This window comes from Rhagoletis pomonella, unplaced genomic scaffold (genome assembly GCF_013731165.1).
Source record: "Rhagoletis pomonella isolate Grant_MI unplaced genomic scaffold, Rhpom_1.0 Rhpom_scaffold_00002, whole genome shotgun sequence".
Lineage (NCBI taxonomy): Eukaryota > Metazoa > Arthropoda > Insecta > Diptera > Tephritidae > Rhagoletis > Rhagoletis pomonella.
Window position 1 is genome coordinate 109,049,169 of NW_023458556.1, and position 24,595 is coordinate 109,073,763.

General features: G+C 36.3%; 1 protein-coding gene across 2 annotated transcripts in view; it reads right to left on the reverse strand.

Moving 5' to 3' along the window:
• Positions 1–733: 733 nt before the first annotated feature.
• The window catches only part of LOC118734313 (sodium-dependent nutrient amino acid transporter 1), a gene marked incomplete at its 5' end in the record, with an annotated part of 164,808 nt that continues 140,946 nt past the window's right edge, over positions 734–24,595 (reverse strand). Inside the window, 3 exon segments of one of the 2 annotated variants that reach the window (XM_036464036.1) lie at positions 734–1,220; positions 1,710–1,728; positions 1,904–2,080. In XM_036464036.1, coding sequence (XP_036319929.1) covers positions 1,019–1,220; positions 1,710–1,728; positions 1,904–2,080 — 398 coding nt within the window. 2 annotated transcript variants of the gene reach the window in all.

A 24,595-nucleotide genomic window follows, 5' to 3' on the forward strand; every position in this document is an offset into this window, starting at 1 on the left:
GTAGAATTTTATTAGCTTCCATCTTCCGTATCTCGTATTATGATTATTCAATTGGTTCGTTAGATATACGTGATTAAGTGAAACCACTCTTTTTTTTAAGCTGAATAACGGTAAATTGCAAATGTCTCGAAAAGTTATCCATAGAAAAAAAATTATTTCGATTTTCGGAATCACCGAGCAATTCTACATAGGAATTGGATTGTTTCATCTATAGAACATTTTTGCTGTAAACCAGTGTTATTGCATTGGGCTTAGGACAGCATTATATATCTGAAGTCGGGCGGTGAAACTGCCTATGAACCTAATACTATTATGTATTTCACCAAACAAAGTGGAACAATAAATAAACCTAAGGTTCTCCTCCGGTTGAAATGCGAATGCAGGTGCAGTAAAAATCGACTACGAAGGAGTCGTGCACGGATTCTAAGGTAGGTTCTTACTCCGCGCCCCACTTCAATAATCGGTTGGATGTATATGTACATAAGTATTTAATTAATTTGCTAATTCTTACGCAAACACTTTAATAAAAAAAATTTTTTGGCATTTTAGTTCACCTGCCTTTTGTATTTTTAAAATTGTTAAGTAATATTTTATCATTTTTGGTCATCTCATGTCCTCCTAAACCTTACATATGAAGTAAACCTCAATGCATCTACATATGAATGGTCGCCTCAAATAACGTTGTAACCGCAAAATTATAATTTTACAAAATAGAAAAAAGCTTGTTTACTGACTCACATACGGGGACTTGATTTGGTTTTCTACTTTTTCGGTATAGCAGTGTTCAAGAATCTTACTTAAAAAAAAATAAAATATACACATTAATATCTTCAAAGTTAAGGAAACTATCTTTGAACAAATTGTCGCTTACAACGTTATTTGAGGCGACCATTCATATGAATGATCAGAGCAGTTATCCATGTTATACCGAATCCCGTCCGAAATTATCTTGCCTATTTCAATCCAATTTTGAGTTATTAAAAGTTTTTATATTTACACATATGTCCACATAAAACACTTAGACACAGTTATTGCTACTAATGCCCTTACGAGGACCTGAATAAATTGTGAAGCTTTTGCCAAAATTGTCTGAGCTTTCCGTTATGGACTCGCTTTGATCTCCGTTCCACACATTTTGCTTTGAATGTAATCCAGTCCCTCCTGTTACTTTCTTTAGAAGGGCCCCATTTGGAATTCGGCTGGACGGATGACTGAATTGACTAAATATTTAAATAAAATAAAATAATAATAAATAAATTTTTGGGAAAATATGTTCTGCCGCATTATATATGTATAATCCACTCAATTTAGACTTTTAGGGTACATTAATATTTTCCGAGCTAGTTTCTTGGATTTAGATCCGTTTTAATACCGATGAGTCTTCCTTCCTGGATGCTAATCGACAAAACGTGACCATGTAGTGTCCATGTAACATACGGTGGAATTGTATAAGGTTAACCCTTGATTATGATGCCAAAAGAGGAATTGAAGATAAATTTAATTCACAAGGACTTTTCGTTTAAACCTTAAATAGGCGCATCGTGTGTTACATGGAGTCGAGGTGTTTGGCGGTATCATGAAGGTGCAGTAAAAAAAAAAACTTTAAACAAAAAATTAGCTTGTAAAAAATCAATGCGGGGTGTGGTATCTACGCTTTTTTTTTGCTAAATTTAGTGGATTATTAGCATTTAAACCCAATATGTACTTGCCTTCCATGCGCCTCCATTTCTGTTTGTCGTGATGTGCCATATAGCCCAGAGAGGAAATTGAGCAATGCCGATTGTAAAAAGTATCCAACCGGAAACTAAGTTTCAAAAAAATGTTAGACATGCATGATTTCTCTTCAAGTACATTTTATATGCTAATAGGAGTGTATGTATGTAAATATAGAATTGTCACGTACCATTTGCAGCATCAGGATAAGGCTTTCCGCTATATGTCAAAGGTTCTATTGATAGCATAGAGTACACGAAAATTATTATCATTAATAGTGGTGTGAAGAATCCCCAACAAGAACGCCAGTATAAGGAAACTTGTTTTTTCGTCATAAATTCTACATCATCGCAAAAATTATTTATGCCTGGAAATCGAATGAAAAAAAAATCAAAACCAAATTAATAGCTCGAAGTATTCATATTATAATTTTCAGATAACATAGGTTTACAAAAAACAACGCTACTGCATATTGAACCAAACCTCTATATCCCTATGTTATTCGACGCGCTGAATGCGAATCCGAGGTCTGTTAGCCTTCGTCACGTCATGTTCGAGGTCATTTGAATGTCAAGTAAGGAAAAATTCATTAAATAAACCTGTGAATTCAATACAATTCTTCTGAATTTGACCTTAAAAGGTTGCATGAGCCTTAGATGATCTTGAAGAATCAAGGGATCCCCATATACGGATTCAGCGACAACAAAAACCTGAATATGAATTTTTATCTTTATTCAATAAATTTTTCCATATTTGCCCCTCAAATAACCTCGACATGATGTTTAACGGACCTCGGATTCGCTTTCAGCGCGCCGAAAAACATAGGGATGTAGAGGTTTTGTTCAATATGCAGACACTTTTTTTGTAAACCTGTGTACAGAATTTAAATAAACGTATTCAATGAAATTTTTGCAGGTGATATAAACTTGAACATTTTTAATAAGTATGTATGAGTGACGTAGATCGGTGCTTAAGCAATATGTTAGTGTTTGACCGAGCTTCTCCTCTAGGGCTGTCATTTTTTTTTTGTGCGAAATAAGTACCTTAGACTTTTTCATGCAATAAAAATCAGTACTTTTCAGTACGCTTTTATTCAAATCAAAATTAAGTAACATAAAATACTTTAAAAAGCTAGAGTACTTGTTTTTAACAATATTTTTGTATATTAATAAAATGTAGTTAATAAAAATAAATAAATAGCCAGCATTTTAAATTACTTTTAATTTGGAGTTCACTTTCAACAATTTTAGTTAGAAATCGGTTTTTCTCTTTGCCCCAGGAAGCAAACTTAATACATACTTAAGATCCTCCCAGTTGCTTCCTTTGAGTGTAGTGTTGAAAAATCAAAATTACATATTATTTCAAACTGTGGAAACATACCACTATTTAAAGACTTCATCCATTTTTCCTCATGGCTTAAATTTTTTTCTCAACTTCGCAAAAATTTTGACAGGGTAAGAAATCGCTAAAAATAGTACCTAACTCGATGTTTTGTATGTAAACCTCTTTTACAATGTCAGTAAATTGAGAAAAAATAATTGTAAGTTAGGCAAAAGCCATTCTGTTATTCAAATTTGTTGTTCTTAAATTTTTTTTCGAGATAACTAACAACACTCGACAAAAAAAAAACGTTAGCTCTCTTTTTAAATAAGTTATCATCATATAATCGGAATTGGTACGTAACGCACATTATATCGTCGATGTTTTTGCAAAACCGCCCATCGACCAATTGCAAAACCTCCTATCTTGCGGCACTCAAATTTTACAGGAGAGAGAAAAAACGGTTTATTCTTTGAAGGCATTGCTTTGATAGGTGGTATTTTGTCTAGCTATTATTATACAAATCTGTTGTTTTAATAACGATTTAACGATTTTTATGCATAAATCTCGATGCCTGGAGTTCAGGGCATTTTTGCTACAATGGCGATTTAGGCGGTTTTGCAACTGGTCGATGGGCGGTTTTGCAAAAATATCGACGATCTGAAACATGTCAATTATAATTACAATCAGAGATCCACTTTGAAAGTGTCCCAAAATAACTCTTATTATTTAAGAGAAAAAATAACCCACAACAGAGAACAGGTGATTTATTTTTTGTAGATGTGTGCTCTCTCTCAGTGGGAAAGGGTTATTTGCATATAATTTCAATGTGTTGTTGGTTTCGGACACTCATCCCTGGGTGAGAAAAAATAAGTGTTAAGCTAAGTGTACACGGTAGTGAAAAAACGCTAGATTTAGAGAGAAAACAGACGTGTAAACACTTAATAGAGCTCTATGAGAGACTCACCTACACAGTATACGTGAGAGTTATTTCGCCTGACTTTTTCGTCGAGTACACAGTCCATCGCAACTAGAGCGAAAACTCTACGACAACTCTACGCTCTATTTGGCAAGCTAACTAGAGCTTTTCGTCTACGAAGAAGTATGGTAAAGTCCTGACAATGAATTTCATCGCAGTTTGTTAAATTTTTAAATTACTACGACATTAAATCATTTATTCGGTACAAGCACACAATTTTAGATACATTTAGGAGCCAAATATCTTACCGGGAAAATTTCTCTTATTTTCATTGGCATTTAAACGGCTTCTCCAATATCCTCCCTCTTTTACCAAGGGGCATAAACATTGGTTAAAACATAAGAGGTATTCACCAAATTGGGCAAGGGGTCTGACACTCTGGCAACTGTCGTTTCTTTCCGACTGCTTGACACCTGAACAGTGTTGTCGCGCCTGAAAAATAAAATTTACCAAAATCGTTAAAAAAAATTAACAAATCCCGTTAAAATTAAGCAACTTATTTAACAGGTCATAAAATGAAAAACGTCAATGTTTGTTTCTTCTCAAACTTGGTAAATTCATGGGCGTAGCCAGTTAGGGGCAGGGGGGTGCTCGGGCCCCCCCCCCCCCCCCTAGCTTTAAAATTTTCCTTATATATATATAAAATAGTACCCTGAAATGTCAGCTTAATAGGGTCGAGCCCTCCCCTAAATTTCATTCTGGCTACGCCGATGGGTAAATTGGTTATAGAAATAAGGAGTTAGCAAGTAAGTAAGTAAAGGCAATCTAAGGCTTAGTTTTGTCGTCAAAAGTAAGGATTTTATGTTGTAACAGGTGCTTAGTTTGAAAACTATTACACATTCTTTCAACATACATATGTATAATCTTATAATAGTTGGCTGCCCCTTCGCTAGTTTTTTTGAATGCATGCATAGAACGAGTTTGGTATCATGTAATCCTAATATGCGGGTTGATCGTGTAACGGAAATGAAGGGACCTAAAGTTCTAGCTCGCCTCCGAACGGCAAATGGTTTTTATGAGAAGCGATTTCATGGCAGAAGTACACTGAGAGGTTTGCCAATGCGATGACCGCGGATCGGGAGTTGCGTAGAGCAACATTTATTGGAACTTTATACGCGATCTGGATGATAGCCTTTCTAAAGTAAAATTGATTGAAATGGTAACTCTTCTAACTATAAATTTTTGAGGCAAATTATCCCTTTTGACTATTTTAATCAAAAACTTTAGCAAACGAAGAAAAATTCAACAAAAATTTAACACGCAGGAAAATATTAATAAATTTTGCCTAAATTTAAGCAAAATGGCAACGCTGCACCTGAAACATAACGAAATTTGATTTCCCTTTTTAATGTGCCTTATTTGAGCGCATAGTGGGAAAAATCTTTGTGTTAAAAATTTGTTGGCAAACATATGCTCCCTTACGATTATGTTTCCATTTTTATAAAGTTGCTAAAATTTTTACGATTGCTATTAATTTAGCTTAGATTTTTTTTTTAAGATTTACAAACTAAAAAGCATCAAAAAAACGCACCAAGCAGTAAACTCAAAAATTTTCGCGTTTTGAATAAAGAAAAGCAACAGTGGCGGGGCCACTTGCTCAACCTACATACATAATTTTAGCTGGAACTGCTCGGAGAAATTCCTTTCAAGGAAATTTTTAATAGAAAAGATTTTTTGATGTGAGTCCAAAAGTAGACATGGTACCGAAGAGAGAGGTTGCCACCCACTATCAAAAATGTATACACATAAAAAACATATTTAATTTTTAGGTAGATTTATTTCAGTTTTAGGTAAAATTTGTTCAGCAAATAAGTACAATTTGAAAATTTAATTTGCGAAAAAAGTTTTTATGACGTCAATAGGTGAATGCTGTCAAATCGACGAAGAGTTAGCGGTCCGCGGATGACGCCGCCTTTATTTTCTACATAATGGCTCTGATATACATACATACCAGGGATGTTGCGAATATTTGCATTCGCATTCGTTATGCGAATGATTCGCATCGTTTTACGCATTCGCATTCGACACTCGCATTCGCATCAAATGATACGAATGTTTTGCGAATGCGAATGTGTACATTGGCAGAGAGTCCACTATAACATTGTTGAAATGGCTCTAAGTCTGTCTAACCAGGGTGCGGACAATAACCGGCTTTTAGCTTCAGGCGCTTAAGTAGTATATCTAGCAACATTGATGGGCCTTCAACAAGTGCTGCTAAGTCTTATAAGCAACCTAGAAATAATTTTAGAATCCTCAAGCGAAAGAGAAGGCATGGATTTAGAATCTGGAGACATCAAAAAATGTCAAATTAAAGCTCAATTGAAGGCCTATCTTAAAGAAAAACGAGCTCATCTCGGTGAAAATCCTCTCGATTGGTGGAAAACAAAACTAAAATGCGAAAAATTGACAGATCTGGCCCGCAAATATTTGAGCTCTCCAACCGCCAGTGTTCCAAGTGAGCAATTGTTCAGTGCAGCCGGCCTTATATACGAACCTCTAAGAAATCGCCTCATGGGAGAAAAGTCAGCAAAATTACTTTTTTTTAAATACTCCTATATTGGTAATAAGAGGTAGTACCGTCCGAAAACATTAAAGTACAGATATATCAATAAAAACGTACAAATGAACGTTCACATACGTTTATAAATACTCTGCTGAAAATCTGACTAGCTCAGAGCTAGCGTAGAACTAGACCTTTTGCCGACAGTACTACCCTGCAGAAAACAATTATCAATTGATTAAAATAACCAACTTATAGGTAGGTTTTTGCGGGATTACAATAAATAAATAACTTCTAATTAGCTATTTATTTATTTATTTATTTATTTTAGTCTACAGAAAAATGTTTTCTTACAGACAGTTGAGATAAAAAGATTTAGAATATTTAAGTATGTGTGATACATTACAGAGTGAAATAATTATAAATATTAACTTGTAAAGATAACAATGATATTCAATAGCAATTTGGGTAGCTGGCGAGGCCTTGTCTCCAGTCTACTTTTGTGTGCGGCGGGCGGAAAGACCTAGTTTCCGCTCCGCCCTGTTTACAGGCCGTTGATCATGGTCGGAAAGGCCGAGCTTCCGATCCATGTTCCCGTAGTCGTTACTTTGTAAGTGAGGCAGGCGGAAAGTCCTAGTTTCCGCTCCACGCTATAGACGAACTGTTGGGCGAGGTCGGAAAGGCCGAGTTTCCGATCCCTGCTCCTATTGTCCTACGCGGTCGCGGAAATATACGAAGCCGTTACAATTGTACTAAGCAGTCATAGATATTGTGTAATTTTTTCCGTTCACGGTTGCAGATATTAGTTTATTTAGTTAACTTGTTGAGCAATGTTTTCTTTATTACAAAAAGCGATTCAGATATGTCGATGCAATCATAATGCTTGTTAAAATCTTGGCATAAACACCGAAAAGCATCATGCATTTCAAAGTTTGATTTACAAATACTCAACACAATAGGTTTAAAATGTCTCGTGGGTCTTGTAGGAATACAAAAATTTATCTCACTCAGTAAAAAGGGACTACTGACCATCCCGTTCATTAATTTAATTAAAAAAAGAACACCAAGCATCTCTCTACGACTCTGAAGCGTCGGCAAATCTATAAGCTTCAGGCGATCCTTGTAGGGTGGGAGATTTTTAGACGAGTCCCAACATAAATTTTTGAGGGCAAATAACAGGAACTGTTTCTGCACTGATTCGAGCCTGTCACTATGAATTTGATAGCTAGGATTCCATACTATAGATGCATACTCCAAAATCGGTCTAACTAGAGAGGTAAAGAGAACTTTAGTGACATAAGGATCGTTGAACTCCTTGGCCCAGCGCTTAAGAAAAGCCAACAATCCTCTAGCCCTAATCACGCAGGAGTTTATGTGAGACTTGAATTCTAGTTTCGGATCCATAGTTACACCTAGGTCAATGAAATTGGTCACTTGCTCAACATTGTGGTCAGATATCATATACGAATTTGGATAGAACGATTTTCTAGAGAAGGTCATGAATTTACACTTTTTCAAATTTAGTGACATGGAATTTGCCTCACACCATTCGAAAATGCAGGTTAGGTCAGCTTGCAAATGCTCCCTATCTTCTGCAGTACTAATGTACTTAAAGAGCTTAACATCATCAGCGTACATTAAGCATTTCGAGTAATTCAACACCTTAGGAAGGTCATTTATAAATAAAATAAACAAGACGGGACCAATATGGCTGCCCTGAGGTACGCCGGATGTGACATGTATTGGCCGGGAGGTACAATTTTTAAAAATTACTCTTTGTTTCCTATCCACTAAGTAAGAAGAAAGCCAGCTGAGAAGAATAGGAGGGAAGCCAATTCGATCAAGTTTATATATAAGGGTTGAATGAGATACCTTGTCAAATGCCTTGCTGAAATCAGTGTAAATCACGTCCGTTCGAAGATTGTTTTTAAACCCATTAGACACATAAGTAGTGAATTCAAGAAGATTGGATACAGTTGATTTACCTTTGCAAAAACCGTGTTGCGATAGATCAATAGCAGAAGTAATAGAGTGAGATAGTTCTTCCGTAACGATTGCCTCAAAAACTTTAGCAATAGCACAAAGCTTCGCAATTCCTCTATAGTTTACGATGTTAGTCCTACTTCCATTTTTATAAAGTGGCAAGATAAACGAATCCTTCCAGGAAGATGGGAAGACACCCTGTTTTAGGGAAGCATTAAAAATATTTGCTAGAGGCTTATACAAATACTCAGCACAACTTTTAAGAACACTTGTGGGTATACCGTCTGGGCCAGCTGTATATGAAATTTTCAAACAATTCAAATGAATGAGGACGTCCGCAGCAGATATCGATGGAATTCGGATACAATCAAATGATGGCAGATCGAATGGGTAGCTAGATAGATTCGAATTCAGTTGGGAAGATGTAGAACTGGCAGAGTAGTTTGACTCGAAGAAACCAGCAAACATATCGGCAATAATATTTTCGTCACTGGAAACTAAGTCATTTAACTTCAATGTTGAGGGATAACCGTTAGTCTTACGCTTTGTGTTCACAAATGCGTAAAACGATTTGGGATTAGAAACTATATTGAGTCGAACCCTGTTAATATAATTATTGTAACACTTTTTGTTCAATACATTGTATTTATGCCTAAGAATGGAGTACGCGGAGTAGTGAGAAGACAAGCCAGATTTTTAAAAAAGCTTAAATGCTTTGGATTTTTGATTTTTTAAGCGTTTCAATTCGCCAGTAAACCACTGAGCGTTAGACGTTACGTTAGCTTCCTTAACAAGAGGAATGATTTTACTGAAAATGTGGCGTAAGGAATTGCTAAAATGTAAGGCACTATCTTCAGCATTCCCATCATACTGGGGCCAAGTTATCTTCGATATCTCTAACCTAAGTTTATTATAATCTGCTGTTTTAAAAGAGTAACGCTCCGCCCTTGATTTTTTACTGATAAAGCAACATGAGTTGCGTGAATTTATCAAGGACAATTCTAGTGGTGGGTGGTGAGAATCAACAGGGGTAATCAAAGCATAGCTAGGGGCTATTGTGACGTTGGAAACATCGTCCACAAAAACTAAATCCAGACATTTACCTAAGTTATTACTAACAGAGTTGATCTGGTAAAGACTAAGATCTGACAGATCACGAGAGGAATTTGGTACTAGAATACCATCTATTAGATCCCAAGAAACACCCGCAAGATTGAAGTCACCCAGGACAATAACAGTATCGGAGGGCTTCACCATGGCATGTAGAGAGAGCAGTAAGGAGGAGTGTTTTAAATAAACAGAAAGGCTCGAGTTAGGTGGTATATAAGCAGCAACAAGATAAACGCTAATAGAATGATATCTTATTCGAACGCAGAGGAATTCAACTTCATCGGTGTCAGTGAACTCAATTTCTTCAGAAGAAAGGTCAGTCTGGACAGCGATTAAGACGCCTCCACCTTTTTTATTTAAACGGTCGTTTCGAAACACTTCATACTTAGGACACAAAATTTCCGAGTTGAACACATTCGGCTTGAGCCAGGTTTCAGTAAACACCAGTACTTTGAAGTCAAAATCATAGGACTGCAAGTGTAACCTTGATAGCTTTGTGTTCAAACCTCTCACATTTTGGTAGTAAATGCTAATGGTGAGGTTACTTATTAGTTTTTTGATGCCGAGGTGGAAAGCGGAAGTTGAGCCAAATTTTGCCCTTGCGGTCTAGATCTAAATTCAAATTCGCGAATGAAGGCACCGCTTGGCCAAAAAGATGGGCTCATTACTCTATCAAAGCAGTCTTCGGATATGTCTATTTTAAAAGAAGAAATGCTTCTTTCATACGAGAATCTGAACTTGCGTACATGCAACTCATTTGCTATCAGCCTGGAAGTTAAATACCCCTTCACATCATCGACAGTGGTATCTTTTGAAAACCTAGATATAAAGACCGATTTTTTGGAAGGGACAACGATTAAATCCCTCGGGACGGGGTTAACGCAATCGGAAACGGTTTCAGATGTGGTAGGGGGTTGCGGAACAGGGGGTTGCGGAACAGCTGTCAACTTTTTGGAAGGAGCAACGATGGCTTCGGATGTGGTAGGGGGTTGAGATGTAGTTGTGGAGTTTTTGGAAGGAGCAACGACTACTTGCATTGGAACGGTGTTGACGCAATCGGAGATGGCTTCAGATGTGGTGGAGGGTTGAGATGAAGCTGTTGAACAGGAATTTAGTGAGGGTCCAGTAGAAGAAGGACGTGGTTGGGGAGATTCAGTCCGCCGAGGAATCGGTGTGTTAAAGCTTATGAGTTCTTTGTTCATAGCTGGAGTCAAAAGTGGGCGGTTCTGCGGAAGATCCAGGTCCACAGTGATGGGATTCAACACAATATTTTCCACGCCTCTCCTACGTCTCTTAAGACCTTTTCCAGGAGAAGGAGAGGAGGAGGAAGTATCTAATAATTTAAATTCTTTGAATTCATCCTCATACTTCTTGAACTTCTCGTTGAGCAGTTTTAGCTCTTTGCTTATCTCCGAAAATCCATTTCTAGCGGTTCTAAATAGTTTACAGAGATCCACAACAGTTTTTTTACACTTTGGACATGACCAGCGAAGTCCATTGTCTCCAATAATCATATCCAGAACTCTCCCATTAATACCAGCACACTTTAAATGAGACAGTTCATCGCAAAGCCAGCACGCCACAAAACGGTCCGAACCGGCTTTTACATTACATTTTTCGAACAGACAGGACATTTTTAGCGAATTTTATTAAAAAAGAATAAAAATAGCAAAATTAGGAATGTATTGTACGAAAACGTTTCAAGCTCACAGTAATTGGCAGTTTAATAGCTAGTGGTCTTATTTAGTGAAGTTCAATGGTTAGAAACCGTGCTGAACTTAACAGTTTTAAAGCCACTGAGTTAACAAAATCAGCTGTCACCAAGAAAGCGACTGTCGATGATAAACAAAGGTGTGTGTAAAGCGCGAAAGAAAGCAAAATGAACAAACAAATGCGATATTCCTTACACTCTCACGCAAAAGCAACAATAATGCACCAAAACAGGCAAATATGCACGAAGGCCGACTAAATAAAACTTTTCAATCAACGCACTTTATGACTAAATCAAGTCAATTTATTGGAATTTGGCTTCAGTAAACTTTTTACGGTGTGAATAACACAAATTAGAACTGCTTAGCACTTTGTAAACGAGTTAAACTTTGGAAATTCTTTCAAGCGAAAGTTTAAGTGACCGCACAGTACGAACGTTGTACATATACAAGCTAACTTTAAATGAATTGTATGTAAAGTCGTAAGGAGTCATGCAGACGTTATCTTGAATTTGTTTTCTTTACAAGTTTCTATTTAAATATCCTCCTACAAAAACAATTTCAATACACTTTTTTTCTGCACTTCGCAGATTCTTTTTCGAATTTAGGACAAATAAAATAAATATCGAAATTTCACATTATTATTTTGATGTTATGTCTGATGGAATTCAAATGTGGAACCATCGACAAAGGAACATGTAACCAAATAAGCAAATATGTATTTAAAGAAAATATAAAAATTTAAAAATATAAAAAATAGAAAAAATCTTTTTATTTGATAGTTTATGTCCAAAAGTAGTTAGCTACAAAGTATGGTTGACATCTAATGCAGAGGAAACCTGGGATCACTATTTTGCGGCCAAGATAATTGCTTTCTATTTATGTATTTAAAAAGGCGCGAAAATAAACCGAGGAAATATTTTTTAAACAATACTATATGTAATATCGTAAATATTCAATAAAAAAAATAGTTTTTAAAACATTAAAATCTACAGATTATATAAAAAAAAGAAAAATAAAAAACAATTGAACGGATCTCTTGAGTGGCATCCTAGTGTTCGTTCACTCGGCCATTGCGACTTCACTATCTCTGTTTGTTTTCACCACACATTTTGGGTGAACTTTCTGTGACTCTCTGACTGTGTTTCAGATATACTCGCTTTATACCACGTTCATTTTTGCAGTATAGGAACCAGCTTTAAATCACTTTGTACGATGGTATAATTGTGGTTTACAACGACAGACATGTAGTATAGAATGCTAGTGTAGTATATAACCCATGTCTGTCAGGGCTATTAGCTGTTAATCCGGATCAACCGCTGTTAAATTCCCGAGATAATTCCCAACTAACGAGTGGATCCTGATCAAAGCTTCCGCCTGTCTATGCTTTAAGAATCTAACATCAATAGATCCTTACGAGTTCGCCGCATTTATATCAGTATATCATTGAGAAGTGTTGCTAGAACAGATAGATGATTAGATTTGTTTTCATCGATATGTACCAATGGACATATGTAAATACCAAAAATAAAAATATAGATGCAGCAGTACTAAGCGAACCATATACAACTTACCAAGGTTCTGGGCTGGGTAAATGACCTCAGAGAGAAAGCAGCAATATGGAGGTGCTTTTGGTTGCATTCCGAAGATCGGGTCTCAACTTTCGGCAAACGGTTTCGTTCGGATAGAAATATGTGGTCTGATTATTTATAGTTGCTACCTACCCCCAAGTATCGACATTAATGTGTCGCACGCTCAGACTCTAAAAAACAAATATGACTCAGTAACTCAATAAATATTCGCCCCATAGTCGATACACAGAGTAAAGAATGAAAATAAAGACGAGAAAATTGCGAAAAATTTAATAGTTGTGAAAATTTACAATTCGTTCCAGTTATCCCGCGCACCAGCTCTATAGCGCATACCAACTCATTTCCTCTTAACAGCTCTACAGCGCAAATCAGCTCTACAGTGCAACCCAGCTCCACAGCACTCATCAGCGCTACAGCACATACCAACTCTATTCCTCTTAGACTGGGTTCACACAGAGAAACTTTTGTTGCTCATTTTCGGCAACTTCTCTTTTGGTGTTGCCCTTCGTGTTCACACAGAGCAATTATTTTGTACACAATTGTTGTTGTCAGCTGTGAACCGCCAACTTGAATTACTCAGACGAAGGAGAGCACAAAGCGTGTTGCCCGCGCACAAGCAACTTGGCGCCTTTCCCCTTTCCTCGTCGCCCTCTCTCCCACGAACTTCGAGTTGCGGCAAACAAAAGTTTCTGTGTCTGAACCCAGACTTAACAGCTCTACATTGCAAACCAGCTCTGCAGTGCTCATCAGCTCTACAGTGCTCATCAGCTCCACAGCACATATCAACTCTATTGCTTTTAACAACTCCATAGTGCGAACCAGGTATCTGCAATTATTCGTATTTTTAAGTAATTGGAGCATAAAAATTCCGACTTTACTTTTTTACATGTATTTTTGGACCACCCTAATATACAACCGTCTTTAAGATTGTGCTGGCCTATCATCAAATCAATTTGGCTTTCGAAAGAAAGGGTCAACTGTTGACTCCATTAAACTGGTTTCGAATATGGCGTAGGACGCCATAAAAGGCAGACGCTGGAAGGGAGGCACAATTCAATACTGCATGATAGTAACCCTGATGTTAAAAATGCTTTTAACTCGGCATCCTGGCAAAAGATTCTATCGGTCCTAGATTACCTTTCCGCGCCCGCGTATCTGTCTAGAATAATCGCAAACTACTTCGATGGAAGAGGGCCACAATTAGGGATGAAACGATACCAGTAAATGCAAGTACATACTCGATACTTTTCGTTCGATACCAAGTAATTTTGGTATCGATACTTTTAAACCAAGTACTGAGTAGGTATCGAAAAACAAATACTCGTATCGAAACCCAATACTAAGAGCCAATTTCAGATGAAAATTTCAATGGCACTTGAAGTTTAATTTTGGGTTGATATCTAAATGCCATTTAGCTCTCGTTGGGTTTCAGATCACCTTTATTTAAATATGCCAAAGAAGTGGCAACAGTGTTGATTGTTCCTTGAAATTGTTGTTGCATTTGTTTGTTTGTTTACATTTTGTGCTGAACAGCCGATTGTTGTGCGGTACTAACACAGGTTTGCATATCACATATTTAAAAAGCCAATATTGGCCATTTAAGTGCAATTTAAGTACAATTTAAATATAGAATCTGAAAATGAGTTTTTAAAGGAAATCAACCATTTCTACTTAAATAGCTCATCTGAAATTGGGCCTAAGGCAAATTTGGCTTCGCCAATTTTTCTTCCACTGTTATTCCTAAGCGCTTCGTTTTTCGCTCCAATTACATGCCCAACTGATCAAGTGGTAGAGCTGTAAAAGTAACGAAAATTCGGATACCCGTATGTATTCGTTACTAATCCAATCAACACCCGTATCTTTCGTATCGTTACTTTACTCGTTACTTTTGATACAAGCACTTGGAAATGTTCGTTCGTCCATACATACATATGTATACACGCAACATATTTTTGTATCGATTCGAACAATTTGATACAATCAAGCACTTCTACCCAGTGATGGAAAAGTAGCCACAATAGTAGGGCTGCCAGACGTCCCGGGTTTCCCGGACATGTCCCGGTTTTAGACTATTTGTCCCGGTGTCCCGGTCCAACCTTAAAATGTCCCGGTTTTCGATTTGTTTGCACAAATTTGAATAAAAGTTCAAAAATCACTACACTAAGAGAAAAAACGTGTTGTAATATTCTGAAAAACTTTATGAGTTCACTGAGGTAAATTACGCATAGTAAACATGAATGTTTTTTATTTGATTAGATATCGTTTTAAAATATTCGTATTTAAAAATAATACTTTCATACCACGCACTCGTGATGTTGATTCAAACTCAACATTTGAATGCACATTTATTTACATATCTGGCTGCAGCTGGGTGCGCGAAGATGCTTGCCACAAGTTGCTAGTTTCCAGAGCGCCAGGGTTCAAATCCCATTACAGGCAGCAAAGCGCTGATTAATTAATATGTAACTAAATACGTTCAAAATGTCGGAAAAGACAGAAGTTTTGAAACAAGTTCACCTCAACGAAAAATATGACTGACATTTTAATCTTATCTTGTACTTAAATTTTTTTTTTCTTTCATGAAACCTAGAGTACTTAACAGTGCCGTACAAAATTATTGGCTCGGAGGCTCTTTCATCAGATCACAATTTCTAATCAGATCCATTAGAAAATTTTTAAAAATGTAGCTTTTGAGCCAATCAATAAAGTGTAAGTCTGAAGTTGCCAGAAAATTTCGTTGATTTTTAGCTTTTTTTTGCTGACAGTGTCTTCCATATAAAAATAATGTTTGTATGGAAGAAACTCTCAGTAAAAACAATACCAAAAATCAATTAAAATTTAATGAGCTGGAAAACTTCATTTTAAAATTTTTTATAAAAAGTCTGATTAGAAAGTTGCAAATTTGTATGCTTTTTAGAGCTTCGCATCCGCTTATGGGAGAGTTTTTTCATAACTGGACATTTTTGAGTGTCCGCGTCCGTTTATCGGAAAGTCCGTGTATGGGAGAGCATTTTGTATGGAAAAAAACCGCCCGTATATGAGAGGTTTCTCTGTATTTTAAGAAATATTTTTTGGGGAGTACATTAGGTGATTAGGTAAATAAAAAATGGAAAATTTAGTAATTTTTTATATTTTTTTATTTAGTATTTAAACTAAAAAATTGGAACATTGTATTTAAGAAAGAGTAATTTCCTAACGGGTCGTAAATCAAACCTGCGCCATTAAATAACTACTCGCTCGAGGCGACAAACTTGAAACACTTGAAACTTTACAAAATTGTAAACTCTTTTCGATTGACGCTGCACCAGTTGGGAAGACTTCAGTTATTTTTTTTTTGCGGTTCAATAATTCGAGAATTGCATCGGGGCTGCAAATGTCGTATGTATCCTCCTGACTTTCATCTTCAGAATCTAGCATCATGGCAAGATCGCCGTTTAAACACCGTTGTGTTCCAATTTGGAGAACCAATTCTTTTGGTTGTTTCAGAATTTGGAGAACCTGTTACGTCATCAGCGTTTTTCGATTTTAGTTTTTGTAATTCATTTTTAATTCTGTCTTCTGTGACTGGTTTGAAAAATGTGTGCTTATAGCGTGCTTATATGGCCGCTGTGGTGTGGTGGTAAGCAGTGCGCGCTTTCACTCACCAGCACCTGGGTTCAAGCCCTGGTCAAAGCAACATCGCAAAAAAATTAGAAAAAGGTTTTTTCTTAACAGCGGTCGTCCCTCGGCAGGCAATGGCAAACCTCCGAGTGTGTTTCTGCCATGAAAAACAGCTTCTCATAAAAATACAATCGCCGTTCGGAGTCGGCGTAAAACTGTAGGTCCCTCCGTTTTGTGTGACAATATCAAGGCGCACGCCACAAGTTGGAGGAGAAGCTCGGCCAAACACTAACATATGTGTAAGCGCCAATCTATTATATTATTATTATAGCGTCGCGACGTTGTGAATTGGTGGATATGGCTAATAAATTGTTATTTTGTAGGAATGAAAATTTCGAAGAAAATTCTGTTTTGAAAGTCGTGGCTGCCAGGAGAATTAGTTTAAAATCTTGTTATTTTGTTAAAAAGGTACCCCGTTTTTTTATAATAATTTCAGATTTGCTTAATTCCCGGGTGACCTCTTGGAAAGGTTCACCCAAGGCGAATTTATATAAGGTGGTGTTACTAGCTCAGCTGATTTTGTGTATGTGTTTCGCCGCACGGCTTCTGATATCAAATTGAAAAATTTTGTCTGAATTTCTACACACACTCTTACAGATTTTGACAGTTTATGCCGCCAAAGCAAAAACAAAATACATGTAAATTTTTGTTTTTGTACTCCTGCTATCACCTTATATTAATTCGCCTTGGGTTCACCTGCAATGAATAGCTTGTAATTAGTTTTTTTTTATTAGTTAGCTGAGCTTGGCTTTTCCTAGTTGCAGGCAGTCAAAATTAATTACTCACCGCTGTCGGTACGATAAGCCATCAAATCCGTTTTGTTGTTCCATTCCATGCGCTCAATGTGTTTTTATATTTTTTTTAGGCACTTGCACAATATTCGCATTCGCAAAAGCTCCGCTTTGATTATTGCGAATGCGAAAGCGAATGTTAAAATTTATGCGGAAGTTCCGCGGTTGCGAATGCGAATGCGAATATTCGCAACAACCCTGGTACATACATATGAGTGTAAGAATAGTTGTACCTCGGTGTATTTCCCTTCCGTAATTGGAATTCTGTGTAATTTTACTATGAATTTATGTATATGTCTAATAGGCAATATAGACGGTGCGTCTGACTCGCGAGTCAACTGTGTACGTGTTCACTCGCCTTTCCACTACACACAGTTGAGTCATTCAGAGTCATACCAGAGTCATGTCGGTGTAACTAACACATATTTATTTTTACATAACACATCCAAACCCAAGAATGATAGAATACAAGATTGCGCCGATCAGAGAGGATTTTCGAGAATAAATTTTGTGTGACGTCACACTGGTGCAATTGCGAGAGAAAAATGCCAAAACGTGAGCAATAATGGAAGAAGAAGAAGAAAAAATGTTGCAAGGAAAACGTAAACAAGTTGCACAAGTGTGATGTCATGCAAACAACGATTCTGCCAAATTCGTTAAGAGAGGAATAGCGGTCCGAGATTGGCGCAACCTTTGTATTCTCTCAATCGTGATCCAAACCTCAGTATATCCAGTAAAAAAACTTAGCTATTTTTTTCACCAAATTTGGTCCCCATAAAGGACTAGTGTTGCAAGAAACGCTTTTTCGGCAATAAGGGTGTTGTGCATCAATTCAAGGTGGTGAAAATTATTTTAGCACTAGAGAAATGGATAGAAAAATATTTCATTGCGCTTGAACATCTCAGGTTTAACCGAAATATAAATGTCCTTAGAATATTTATTTTATAAATACATACGAATTTTTTATTTTACTGTGTCGAAGTCGTTGCTCAAATATTTGTAATTTAGTATTTAAGTTGATTGTGAAATATATTGAATGCACAAAATAAAATAAAACATGGAACTGGAAACAGGGCTGATGATATACTTTAAATAAATTGTGAATCTGCGAAAATATCTTTTCAGCATATAAATATACTTCTTAACTTTTGCCGAAAATTTACATACAGGCTCGAAATTATGCCAGTAACTTTCAAATATCGTCTCTTGAATGGAAAATTTCCGTAAGCGTCATTTTGACAGTTTTTAGTTAAACATTAGTTTCCGAGTAATTGACTAAAATGTTTTCGGTAATTTGGTACAAATTACGTTAGTAATGCTGTCGTACTAAACTAATCAAGATCTTTCAAATAGCGTCATCTGTTTTTAAATATCTGCTTTAGTTTCCGACATATTCAGCCTTATCATGAGTTGCCCCTTTTCGAACCGAGTCACCTTTTTAACCGACTTCCAAACAAGGAGGAGGTTATCAGTTCGTCGGAATCTTTGTTTTTTTTTTTTTTTTGTTTATGTATGTTACCGCATAACTTTGGACCACGTCAACCGATTTCGATTCTTTTTGCAACGGAAAGGTAGTGTCTCAGAGGTGGTCCCATACTAATTTGGTTTAGATCCGATCATTGGATCATGAAATATATAGATATATATATATTTTTTTTTAAGTCGGTTTTTTTTTTGCTAAAAATTGTTACTTTTCGTTTCCGAGTATTCACTACGGGTGGGTGAAAAAAATTTTGGCGAAACTCACGATTAGGCTGATTAGTAAAATGCATCGTTAATTAATTAAAAGTTTAGTGTATATTTATCTCTCTAACGCATTAATTCTATATACGTCAAGACTAACGCCCGACGCCGTTATGTCTGTATTTAATAACGGCTCTATGACAAAATATTCAAGAAATGTGTTCGTAGATTTTTATTTACTTCATTTCATACATTAATATTGATCTGATTTTTTTTAATAAGTACCAGGAATAAATATTTAACAAAACATTTTTTCACTTAAGCTGAACCAGCTTTTAGTTGCTCGGAGCTAATTTTGGAACGCTTAATAAAATATTTTCGTAGACGGTAAATGCAACCCTGGTTGCATCATTAATGAGCTGAAAAACCAAAACAAATAATTAAATTTGTAGATTGGAGCCTTTTGAAATGGCCTTTAGAAACGGCAATGGAATTTCGACACTATACAAGGAATTGCGAATATAAGCTGCCTTCCGTTTGGCATATTTGCGCTTTAAACCTTCAGAAAGTTACAAACAAAAAAAACATTTTCTATTTTTATTTATTATATATTTTTGAAACAAAAATACTCCAACTTGTACACCAAAAAATTTCTTTAAACCCTCTTGCGCAGCAATTTGTTGATCTTATCTTCACGGTTACCGAAATCACCAACCTCAACGTAGTGATTAGCCCTCTTGCGCCAGCCGCCGCACTATAGGAAAAACACGAGTTTTTTTTCAAAATCGTAGAAATTTTTTTATCGTGAAGATAAATGATCATATAATATAGGAAAACTATAGAGAAGTTACAACAACAATAACTTAACCCTCAAAATACAGTTCAAAATGTCACTTTTTTTGAAATTTTGGATTTTGGCTCCCATTCCACTAGAAAACACTATATTTAATACACCATTAGCACTGTTTCGGAAAGATTTCTCTTTATTTTATCTTAAGACTCGATTTTTGGGACATTGGATGCTGTACCCGAGTGGCCAGATTGGAAAAGAAAAGCTACCTTTAAACTCTAATAACTCGTAAACTATCAGCTTTCACAAAAAAAATTTATATAACAAAAATGGTTATACTGGTCGATATCTTTACGAAAGTGCAGCATTTAACCCTTTAATGCAGAGTCTGTCATATATGAAACGCTTTTTAACCCTTTCAAGGCAGAGGCAAAATGGTTCTCAATATGTTTTCAACGTACTTTTTATTTATTTTTATTTTTTATTTATTTTTATTTTTAATATTTTTACTTTTATTTTTTTATTTTATTTTTTTTATTTATTATTTTTTTACTCTTATTTTACTATGGAAAAATTTTCTACGATTAATATCTACGTCAACATGAGAAAAAGCCTATAGTGCGCCGCTTGGTGTTGAGCTTGAATGGCCAGAGGAGTTGGAGGCTTTCTTGAAGTGGGATCCAACAGTGAATATTTCGTGCGCCAAATAATGAACGCACTGAATATCGTGCGCTTTGCGCAATTTGCGTTCGATCACAGAGTTGTCAGAGATTGAGACACGTTGATGGTTGTGCTTGACAATTCCACGTTTGTAGATCAATTCACGAACTGATTTAAGATTTGGATAACCCCATGTGATATAGGGTACGGCAATGCGTAGCATATAAAAGGTTCAATTTGATGAACAAACCGTGGTTAATGTGGCGAAAACGGAACAACAGTAAAATTTAACGCACTTTTGGTGCAACTTTGTTGATACCGCGGATAAAGATCACCAAAGCCAATTTGTCTTCTGCAGGCACGTAGAATGGGCCGCGTTTCTTTGCCAGACGGCGCAACTTATTCTCACGGCGTCCATCACGGAGATATTTTGCTTGACATTTCTCAGCATGCACCAAGTTTTCACGTTTGCGGAGTGCAATCACAGCAGAGAACTTTAGTTTACGCTTGATCAGGGTAGCACGTTTGCTGACCTGCTTCTTGCTGAACTTCAGCTACGACTCGGGGACAGCAGGCAGCTTCCTGGAAGGTTGTTTGCCCTTTGCTTCGGACCTCTTACCGGCCGTGGTGGCAGTCATCTTAACTTGTAACTTAGCACGTTGAGAAGACGAAAAAAATTTCGCCAAATGTTTGGAGCACATCTTAAATAACGCCACTCGATTTATAACATTTCTACTAAGCACAATTTCATTTAATTAAATACTTTTTTAATACATAGATATGCTGCACCAGGCACTTACTTTCCCAAATTCCATCCTGCTTATCGGCATAATTTGCCAAATGTACTGCGCTGCTACTTCATACTAATAACTTAATTTTCAAACTGCGCCTTCTTTGTTGCCTCAACATATCCTAAAAATATATAAAATTTACATTAAACAATAGAAATCGCAAAAATTAGCAAATAAAATACTCCCTTCATTTTGTTTTGTTGTCAAATTTCTGAGAAATGTGAATTCACCACGATGCAATACAGAAAGAACAAGGACCAGGGATGTAATTTAAGGTAAACCTAATATTCAGTGGCAATGCGCAGAGCGTTGCGATTAGCAAAATTAGTTTGTATCAAATATAGCATTAAACGGTGGTTATAAAACACTTTTTAATATTATTAATCAGAGTACATACATTATATGGTATTTCTTTCAAAAATTAATGCACTATATGCATATTTTTTTAAATGTTTCTTAAGTTTCTTTCATTGGTGCTGAAAAGCAACCATGCGTGTAAGAAATTGTGTGCTACCTAAAATTTCACCTCTGGAAACTTTATCCCCATAAAGGACTTCACCACCGTTTTTTTACTGGATATACTGAGATCCAAACCGACTCGCGATTCAGGCGCGCCGTGTATGCCGCCTATAAAGAATCCCTCATAAAAGTGATTTACTGTAATAATTTAGTTAATTAATCATTTTTATATTAAGAAATAATTATTATAAAAGAAATTTAATTTTGTGGCATTTTCATATTCTTTTCGACACAATTTTTGAAGACCATTAGGCACATTTTGAAATTTTGAAATTCCATCCCTGCATGCATGTACGTACATACACACGCAGCATACTTCAGTATCGATACGAAAAACAGTTTCGTTACCGCAGAATATGTTGTGTTGTATTGATTGACGTCGATGGGGCATATACGGAACATGCGAGTAACGAGATTATTATGTGAGTAACGATTCGGTACTTCGAGTCAGGGGTTGTATTCGTTACTCAGTAACGAATACATACGGTTTGCTACAGCTCTATCAAGTGGAAGAGTAAACTGGATGAGTGCTCAGTACTGACGTTTCAACGCGATGTAAAACTCACTGAGTAACTCTGTTAGACCCCATAACAGGCGCTTAACACACGTTTTAATACTAACGCCCACACGAATTTACTTGCGTTTAACTCGCGTTAGCATAGGAACACCTTGAGTAAAATGCAAGGATAGGCTAATTTGTAAACATGCGTTTAGCTCCCGTCATGTGAACAGGGTATTATTCTTCGCGCTGAAAAGGCTAGCGGAAAGTACTAAAAGCTGGGAAGTCTAGCGGTGATATTAAAGAAAATAAATAAAGAAGAAAAAGAGCCCCAAAAAGAGTTGATTACAAAAAATAAATTCTTGAGCAGGGATCACTCGATTTGTGTATTTGTATAGCTTTGTGCATTTTGATAGTTATACAGCCTATTCTGTTTAGCTGCCTATTCGCTTAGGTGCATTTTCCGCTTACGTGCCCAATTTTACCAAAATACTGCTTCATGAAATGGATTTTGTACGAAAATTGAACTTTCATCTGCATTTTCGGTTAGCAGCCCTTTCCATTTTCCGTTTTCTTCGATTTGTACCACAAATACTTCGCTTACCAGTACAAAATATTTTTCAAAAGCTCCTTTTGCTTAAAACATACCTATCCCTTTTCCTGAAAAACTACCCATAAACGCATGCTATGATACTCTCTTTTGAAGTTTATATAGGTACATACATATGTAAATAGACAGTTCTTTGGAAATTTTTTTTGAGCTGAGCTCATTCTCATTAACAATTTATCCTCCCTGGCTACAATACAATACCCACGAGGATACCAATGAATATTAGATTACCGGTGGTGTTCCGCAGGACTCAGTACTAGGACCAGGGATCTTGAAATTATTCGAATATTCGAACGTTCGATCGGTAATTGTTTGTACGAAGCGGTGACAAGGAGGGCTAAATCCACGATGCAGCGAACAAAGGTGGCTCAGTCAGACATACATACCGCTACTTTGGTATTCTCGATTTTGACAATTCTGGTATACAAGTAAACGACGCCCCAGAAACTTTAAATGCACTGAAATTCACTAATATTTGCACAAAAATCACAATTTTCCCACTTTTCCTAATTAATTCTTATTGTAAGTTATATATTTTTACAATTTAGCACTATTAAAACACGTTTACTGTCGAAAATTGAATATTAAGACAATTTGCTCTTCTCTCATTTTCTTTTAACATCAAATTCGGCTTTGTTTACTTATGGTACACAAATGTCATCGCCGCCAAGATGGCGCAATCTTGTACTCTATCATTCTTGGGTTAAGTCGTACGAGTAAACGTGTTAGGCACGGTGCACATTAGAGCGATACGATACACGATACGAAGGCGATGCGATAAGTGATACGATACGAAAGCGACATCGACATGCGTATGGTGCAACGGAGCGTATACGGTTACATACGCAACTACGGGTATATGGGCATGAGTGGTTATTTTGACTTTTTTTAGTATATCTTTTTAAGTTTTAATTTAAATACAGTTTCGCGATGGAATCTTGTCTATATATATACAAATTAAATGTTTTTCGTATGACCGCGATGCCTGGCCAAACGGCTGAACCGATTTCAATTCTGTAAAAAGTGTTTTTTGGACCTTCTGTGTGGAAGGTTTTTCGACATGGTGAAATAAAAATAAGGTGATGTCAGTTGGGGGGTGTTTGTTGTAATTTTGACAAATTCGGTAGCCCCTTTCTGAATGTTGCCCTCTTGAACAAAAACTACACTAGAAAAACTCCTTTTTGGTATTGTGCTGAAAATGTAAGAGTCAACATCACTGTCCTTGACATTTTTGTTTAGTTGTGACTTTTCCATTTAATATTTTTTTGCAAAAATTGTGATTGTGTGTATATTCAACAGCTTTTAATTTTGCGGTTTTTTGGAGGTTTTCCGGACTTTGGCTACAAATTTAGGTAACCAATTTTAAGTATTTATGCCAAGTGGCAAATAAAGACTAATTATGTTTACCTTCCACAGATTTGTGAATTGTGTTTTTTATCTCAGCGAGAAGCTGCGATATAAGTGCGATTTTTGGATGCAAGTTCCAGGTGAGTTTATTCAATTGGCCAGGTTGTTAATAAAATGGTCAGTAAAAGTGCGTTTCTTGTTTAATAGGTTTTGGAAGTTGTGCCTGTTCACCTACTAGAGGCTGCAATACAAGTGCTTTACAAATAAAATTACGAAAATCCTTTTATAATTCATAAACAATCGGTCTTTTAAAAAGAAGAAAAAACTTACTAAGAGTAG